The sequence below is a fragment of the Anser cygnoides genome, chromosome 4, assembly GCF_040182565.1.
Source record: "Anser cygnoides isolate HZ-2024a breed goose chromosome 4, Taihu_goose_T2T_genome, whole genome shotgun sequence".
NCBI lineage: Eukaryota > Metazoa > Chordata > Aves > Anseriformes > Anatidae > Anser > Anser cygnoides.
The window spans coordinates 32,841,901-32,850,139 of record NC_089876.1 but is presented as its reverse complement, the minus strand read 5'-3'; the positions used below and the strand labels follow the sequence as shown (position 1 = coordinate 32,850,139).

Sequence of the window (8,239 nt, the reverse complement as noted above, 5' to 3'; positions counted from 1 at the left end):
CCCCTCACGGCGGTCCCAGTGGCCGCCCCTGAGGGTCCCAACAGGCTCCCTCCCCTCAGGGCTCCAACGCCTGCCCCTCGGGGTCCCAACGGCCACTGGTATTATTAACAGCCCCAGGAGGGGCCGCGCTGAGGGCAGGGTGTTGTGAGGGGGCACAAGCCCGCAGGGTGGTGACATTTATCAGGCTGTGGGTAGTGAGGGTGAGAGGAGATGTGACATCCTTTCAGGACTCGGGTTGGGGGCAGGCAGGAGGGAGGACTGAGCCGTTCAATGATTTTTCCATCTCTTGGCAGCTGGGAGCAGAAAGAACCTCTACGTGCTGGCTGCTGTGGTGCAGGAGGAGACCCTCAGGCTTCCAAGAGTAAACAGCACCACTTGTCCTGCCCATGCCATATGCAGACGGGTACAGTGCCATCAGTGTTTAATGGAGGAAGGTCAGACTCAGGGCGAGCACAACGGGAGCGCTACCAGGCAGCAAGGGAGTACAGCATGCAGGGAGCACAGCTCTAAGAACCCAGGTGAAAGCACTCGCCCTGACCCAGCTTATGTGGGCTCAGGATGGATGTCGGTCTTCCACACTTGCACAGGTGAATAGTGGCTCCTGAAGGCCAGCAACTAACAACCACAAACAGTCCTGCCACCCTGGCAAGAGGCAAACACACCAGGAAACTACTTGTGATGTGTGAGTGGAGCATGTCACTGCTCCCCTGATCCCAGAAATCACCACTCAAGCAGCAGAGCTTTGGTGTCAGCCCCTGCTCACTGTGGTGACTGTGAGCAGCAGTACAATTTGGGAGCCCCTGGCTTTTAAAAAGTTACCAGGCTGCCTTGGTCATGACATAGGGGCCATGTGGAGCAGACAGAGACCTGCACTGCCAGGCTAAGCTGTGGCTCACAGCAGGAGATGCAAAGAAAAGACTTTGCAAATCTGACTGTCATCTCTGTGAGCCAGAAGTGCCTAAAGAAGAAAACCAAATAGCTGCAAGCAAAGCAACACACATGAAATGGAATTTTCTTTGTAAATGCCCCAGGGTTCATATTCTCAAAAGAGCAAAGGAAATACAAAACACAAAACAAAACAAAGTAGCCTCAGTGTGATTCAGAAATTTGTGATATGAATTGCCTGGTTTTGTCAGCTGCACTTAGCGGAAAACATGTGGTGGCTGCACACACGCTGGAAATGAGAACTGAGGCCGGTGTTCAGAGGGACATGTTAGAGTTTTCCCCTCCTTTGGGCATCTTGCATTTGCTGGCAACCCAGCCAGACTTTCTGCTGAATGGTGCCTTGCTGACCTGAGCAAGACACTGGCCTGTTAGCACAGGCACCTCCTGCCCCTGTGCACATATCCTCCTCCAGCCTCCCCAGCAAGAGAAACCCCCGTGTGTTGTGTTGGGCCCCGTGGCAGCGTGCGGGTGCCTGTCCTGGTGATGGAGTCACTGTGGGTCCCCACAGAAAGCCAGTGAAAGTGGCCTTCCTGAGCCATGGGCTCCTGTGGGGCGAAGGCTAGGGACACGGACCCTGGTGAGCGATACTGGTATGAAGCACATGAGCATGCTGTGCTAATTAATTACTAACTACACCTCCTGAGGCAACTGAATCAGCAGAGAGCATATAATTAAGCCCCAGATTGTTTCTGATATATTTTAAACATTCTTCTAGAATTCTCCGCCTGGAAAGAAGAAAGAGGACAGCAACAATGAAAGTTGGCAGATGATTTGTGGGGACACCGTGAGTGTCATTTTAATGCTACTGCTGCCTGCTACCAGCATATTTCTGCTATTTAAAACATTGACAAGATTGACCTCATTTTTTTTTTTCCTTCTCTCTTGTTGTGAAAAATTAAGCAGTGTCCACAGAGCATTTTTCAAATTAAGGGCTTAAGTGGTAGAGTAGGAAACAAAGCCTAGGACATCGGCGGGATGAGAAATATATGTTCACTATGTACATATTGAAATGCTTCCAGTGCCACAGGGCAGCAGGTTCCTGAGAAGCCTCCTTCATACAGTACAGGGCAGTCGCAGACCTAGGGGCAAGGTCATCTGTTGCTGCTGTCCTGGGGCACTCCTGGAGAAATGCTTGGAATGAGACACGCTTCCGTCTCTGAAGCTCATGGGAATTGTAATCAGGTTCGCCTCTGCCGAGTGGGGCTCGCGTTAAACACGTCCCTGTCTCCTGCCTGCCCACGCGGGGACAGACCTCTGACCTGCAGGACCCCCAGAGAGCCCATGGAACACCTGACCTGCCATGCAGCGAGGCAAGGCCAGGGGCTTAGTGCTGCACCTCCCTGCATCACATCAAAACTCTTCCTACTAGCGGTGTAGGTTCCTCAGAGTACTTGCCAAGTGCCCTCGGCTCTCATTCAAGGCTGAGCGACTCAACTCGGCCCCGGCAGCCCCTGCAGGGGAGGGAGGAGCAGTCAGCCAGCCCCAGCAGCCTGTTTGGCCTGGCCACAGGCAAGCTGCCCTCGAAAAGGTGCTCCCTCACCTCCTGGGTGCTGGGGGAAACAGCTACGGCAGCAGAGCCCCCCTTTCCTTCTCTCTCAGTAGCCCAGGCAGCCTGGCATATGCTCCCTTCTGCAAATCCACATTCCCAATCTGTGTGTTGGGGAACGATGTGATCGGAAAGGCACAACACAGAACAAGTCTGATGTAAACACTGCACGGGCTGCAAGTGCTGCAGAGATTAAAAGACAATCCCCAGCATTCACGCCTAATGCTGACCTTGGGCTCCTGCCAGCCAAAACAAGATAAATCCATTACAGAGGTCTACAGGCAGAAAAAGGGTTTTGCTCCGTTACTTGTGTGTTCTGCCCAGGGCCAGCACGTACCCTTGTACCACCCCCCTGAGCTCCCAGTCCGGTGGCCTCGGCAGTGGGAGAAAACTCCACTAACGCTGCCCTTACTGAACAATCTCCTGCCAAGGGTTTTGTGGGGATGGCGATGCCTGTGGCAGTGAGGTACTGCCTGCTGTCAGAGGCCGCCAGACAACAAACACCCCTGCAGATTACATGCTTAGATTTTCCTTCTGTCTCTTTTTAGTTTTACTCGCAGCAACCACAAGTAGCCTGATTGGTGTTAATGCCACAGTATAAATCTATTCTCACGTGGTAAAATGAAAGTTGGGCTATTTGGGGCCAAATTCTGCTACCAGTGTAAATTGGCAGAGCTTCATTGCCTTCTGTAAACCAAGCTGGCCATTTGCATTTGTGATATCAGACGGGTGGCAAATTGCTTGGCATTCCTTGAAGGTAAAACAGACGGCAGCGTAACTGATGGACAATTACTGTTCATCTCAGCTGCTCTCGGAAGAGAAGCAGCAGATTTTTGCATCCACTCCTGTGTTGTAAGGGGCAGTGCAGCTTTCTAGCCATGAGCTTGAGAGGACGGCCCAGCTTTACTTCTGGCAGCTCACAGCCCATTTCTTCCCACTACTTCTAAGTCTTCTTACTTCTCGCCGGCTTCCAGTCAGCCTCTGTGCTTGTAGCCCTCTGCATTTTCAGGTTACCTTGTGCTCTGCTGCTTCTCATTCGCCAGGTGAACAAGCAATGTTTATTCAGCCTCTTCCCTTTAAACTAACTCCTCAGTCCCCAACAGCCGCGTGCCTCGCTGAGCCTCTGTCGCTTGGCATCCTCTTTCCCACAGATGGAAGTCCGAGAGGTTTTGTGCAATACCGTTAGCCACAGCTTGTCTTCTACAAGGCCGCATCGTACCACGCTGGTCCCAGCCGGTCCTCTCGGGTCCTCCTGCTCCAATTCCCAAGCAATAACCCTCCGATTTACAGCAGTGCTTGTGCTGTGTGTTTCTAAGCCCACAACCACACGTTATCTACCTGAGTGCATCCCACTTTTGCCACTGGTGCCATCAGTCTCTCCACCAGCTGTTTGTGTATGAAGCAGTCAGCCTCCTGTAGAAATGGTACGCTGTCTGCATGCCCTGCCCCAGCGCTGCTTACCTTTGCTCCTTCTTGTCCGAGTTTGCTCCTGAAGGCACTCGGAGAGACCATGTGTGAGCAGCCCGAGGCCCCAGCACCTCCACCAGTCCCTTCGGTGTCCACCCCAGCAAGCCCATCCTCCCTCTCCGCTGGCCATTTCCAGGCAGCAGCTTTCCAAGCTGCCCAGATCCCATTTTGCTTCCCTTTCCCTACAGAACAGTTCATCACAGAAGCATCAGCGCTGCCCAGCATAGCTGCTTTGCATCATACTGAGGTCTTTTTATTCCCACCTCCCTTTGGATTTATTCTTTTTAAAAATTTGCTCCTCAGTTTAACCTATCAACCAAACGGGACAGCCTAAGAGGTCTGGGAGGAGCCTGGCTCTTTTAAACCTTGAACTGAGGTGTGGGGGTCAGCAATCCTCTGGCCAGTTTCCTCCGAGGGACACTTGTTGATGCTGAAGCTCAGCGCACCAGTCCCCTCAGCAGCCAAGATCCTGCACCAGAAAGTTGCAGGATTGGATTTATTCTGGTCGCGTGCTGGGGCCAGATTTATTAAGTGCATGGATAAATTAAGCAGGGTACCTTCAAGCCCTTCTGAATGCCAAGAGCAGAACACAAACTACTTGTAACGGTGCTAAGAAACCTATAACCTAGATTAATGAGAAGAAAATTAGTCCTATGGCTTTTTAAACTCCTGAAACAAAGGGACTCCAGTTCAATGCTTTATGTTCCCCAATTATAAGAGCTTATGAGGTCAGCAAATACTGGAAAGGAAATAAGATTAAGCTCAATTTTGTGAGAGGAACGGAACTGTTGTCCCTGACAAATCTGTAACTCATTATCAGCTTAAAGTCACAGAAATTGTCTGTGAATTGCATTATTTGTAATATTTCTTGCAATCTTCACTGCCAAATCTGATTTCCACAGACACAGACTCTAGGTATTTTCATGAGAAGCAGCTTCGCACAGGCCAAGTCCTGTTAATTTTTTTTTCTTCCAAACTGGACAATTCCTTCCTCCAACTGTTCTTCCTAGACATGGCACACTTGTTTGAAATGTTTAAAACTTAAATCCAGCTCCAACTGAGCTGCAACACCCACCCCACCGCTCTTGTTACTGGCCAGCAGAAGCTTGGCTGCAGTTTCCCAGCACAGCACGTACTTGCAGTGCAAACTTGCAGGGGACTGCAAGAAACAATTGGCATCTTGTTTACACAGGGAATATCTACCTCACCGTACAGGTGGCTTAAGCCACTCGGCATTATTTCTGCTCTTAGCCTTTGAAAAATGCATGCAGATGCGTTCAGAATCCTTGAAATGTAAACATCTCAGTGTAAATGTTAAGCAGGGATTTTTCATGAACCATGCGAGATCAACATACCCTTGTATCTCTGAAGCAAGACAAAGCTGCCCCACTGTAATCCAGGTTCAAACTCTCCAAGTTGCACTTCATCAAGACACATTTTAATAAATTAATGTTTATTGAAAATATCACAGTAGCCTCTATTTTGCTCAGTTTCCCCTGTGCAAAATTAAGCTATTTAACATGTAAATTGTTATAACAGATTTGCAAGCAGCTTCATAAAATGAAAGACCAAATACACTTATAATAGGATCAGACTCTTTAATCTGGTGGATAAGGAACAGTGGGGTGCAGGGGAAGAATCTGTTTTAGGGTCTGATACACAACCTATCTTTTTGTTTTCACACATACATCTGTTATTAAAAGCCGCTGTTTAGCAGTATAACATGCATCTAAAAACTGACAATACGGGGTATCATCCATTAAATACACTATTTGTAGACCAATCATTAAGGATGAGGAAACGATTAAAATAAAAAGAAAAGCACCAGGGCTCCAAGGCCCGCCTAAAATATTCTGCAGGGAGAGTGTAATGCCATTTGTCAGCGCTCTACTGCAACATGCCGTGAGGACTAGCGTTTGGTCCGTTTCTTGCATGTTTGCTGTAGAAATGCACTTCTTTGGATAAGCCTCCATCGCGGGCTTTGCAAGTGCAGGGTTTCTTCAGACACCCAACTTATTGGCCTGGGTGAGGACAACTTTCAGAACGGGCATGAAAGCCGAGGTCTCACTGAAGTTGCTGGTGCTGACTATGTGCGTGTGGATGTTCAGTCCTTCCATGTAGTTGCGGGTTTCGATGCTCTTCACAATGTTGTGCAAGCCGCTGATGATGGTTGGAGAGAGCTGTAAGGAAGCCAGACAAGGCAGCTCAGCACGGAGAAAAAGTAACAGTGCTAGAACAACTAAAGTTCTGAAAAAGTAACAGTGCTAGCTAGTCCTGAGTGCAATCTCTGGCCCTCAAGGAGGTGCAGGAATTAGGTCCTTGATTTAAGGATAGCAACCTTTGGAGGTGCTCCACCCTGGGCACAGCTGCTGGCAAGTGCGACAGCAGCTTTCAGGCAGAAGATAGCACTACATACATACTAAGAGATATAAAGCCAGTCTGTTATTCTACCAGAGACCTTCTGGAAGCCTTTGGAAAACATACCAGATCTTCAAACTTCTGACTTCCAATCAAGTCTGTGAGCCTTGGATGTCTGCAACATTTTTTTTTTTTTTTTTTTGACTCCAGGTTGCATGCATCTCAGATTCCCTACTGGGAGTGGGGAAACTGTTGTCCGATTCTGCCAGCTTGGGACTGGGACCCTCCTGACGCAATCCCCCTACTGCCTACTGCAAGGGGCTCTGCCCTCAGTCCCTGCACAGGGCCATAAACACTGTGACCCCACAACACTGCCAAGTCTGCACAGGCACATCTGAAGCACGCTTGCGGAAATGAACAGTCAGTGGCTACATACTGCAAAGGGGGCCACGCCAATTCCTAGCCATAGCCTGCAGTATCCGATGGAGGGTGAAATGTTAAAAAAAAAACCACAAAACACAAACTTACTGTCTGTTCCCTAAGTTTATCGTATAGACATTCAAGGCGTTTATTCGCATCATCTAGTTTTCTTTTGGTTTGCTGCAAAAGAAAAACACATTAAAAACTAGCAACAGCAAGGACACCATTCTGAGCTGATTCCACTGCAAAGAAGTCCGTGTAACCCATCAAATTCCTTGGCTGAAAATATTTTGTTAACACGTAATTTTAACTCTTCTCTGTACTTTTCTCCCCTGGTTTTGCTAGGAAAGACCAGATGATATGACTGCAGTTCTCCACCTACAACTGTTCTCATGATCTATCAGGTATAGTAAGCTTTACAGGTACATCCAAAGGGACACCTGCAAACCCCGCAGATATAGCTGGTGTGCCAAGTGACAAAAGCAGCAGGAGCATTGTTTTATGGTTCACTGGCAAAGCACTGTAACAGTTGGAAAAAATATTACTGGAATTAAATATCTAATGACGTCACAGAGAGCTTAGGGGCACATGCAGTCATTGAAGCCTGAGTATGCACAATTCCATTATCATTTACAGCAAATTCTAGCTGTATTTTTCATTATATGACTAGTAAAACCAAAAACTTTTTTATAAGTTTTCACTGTCAACAGAAAAACTAATAGCCTAACCGTAACTGTTCTTCAAGATTCTTTCTGCTTCCATGATAGTGAACCACCCACTGGTGTCTCTGGGATGACCTTGTCACAAAAGACTATTAAAATAATCCCATTAAATTTCACATGGAGTGCCACTGCAACTGCTAGGGAAATGCATTTTTTTCCACTTGTTTTTACAAACAGCTACGGAAATAAAAGATTTTAGTCCAAAATAACGAGAAACAGCAGAAATAAATCATCCAGGTTACAATTACAAAAGCAAAAAGAAGTAGAAGGTCAATAGCAGTAGAACTGGTATCAGTGCACGTAAGTACTGGAACTTTCTCCTCCGTCAGTACACACATCAATACATCTTCATCTAGGGTAGTGCCATCCTTCCTGGCTACTGGGACATTTTCCCTCGGTTAAGTAATTGCAGAGAGAAAACAGAAGTCAGGGAATGCTCTAGCTCAGGTGTAAAGACAGGCTGGTGGCTGCCTGCTGTGCCAGAAATTAGGGGAAGCTGCTTGGATGGCAAAGGGCATAGAGGAGAACACAGGCCACAGATCTCTCGTGCCACTTGTGCAAGTCCCCTCAGCAGTGGCTATGTTGTCAAGGGACTGAGGCACGTACAGAAAGAGCATGCTAGGAACAGCTAAGGAACGGCCTTTTGGACTTTGTAATGCCCTCGGATACATGACCTTCCTACATTTCTTTCAAAACCTGTGAAAAGATCCATGAGTTTACTTGATTTTACAAATGGCTAAGGAAAGGAAAAATAAATTGCGTTCCATATGCAGCAAGACAT

General features: G+C 48.0%; 1 protein-coding gene across 16 annotated transcripts in view; it reads right to left on the bottom strand.

Annotated features, from left to right (window-relative positions):
• Nucleotides 1-5,542: 5,542 nt before the first annotated feature.
• SEC31A (SEC31 homolog A, COPII coat complex component) overlaps nucleotides 5,543-8,239 on the bottom strand; it is a 39,965-nt gene continuing 37,268 nt past the window's right edge. For all 16 annotated transcript variants that reach the window (XM_066996620.1, XM_048074319.2, XM_066996616.1 and 13 more), the window contains 2 exons: nucleotides 6,845-6,916; nucleotides 5,543-6,138 (listed from right to left, as the gene is read on the bottom strand). In XM_066996620.1, coding sequence (XP_066852721.1) covers nucleotides 5,959-6,138; nucleotides 6,845-6,916 — 252 coding nt within the window. In that variant the 3' untranslated portion in view covers nucleotides 5,543-5,958. The remainder of the gene's footprint in view (nucleotides 6,139-6,844; nucleotides 6,917-8,239) is intronic.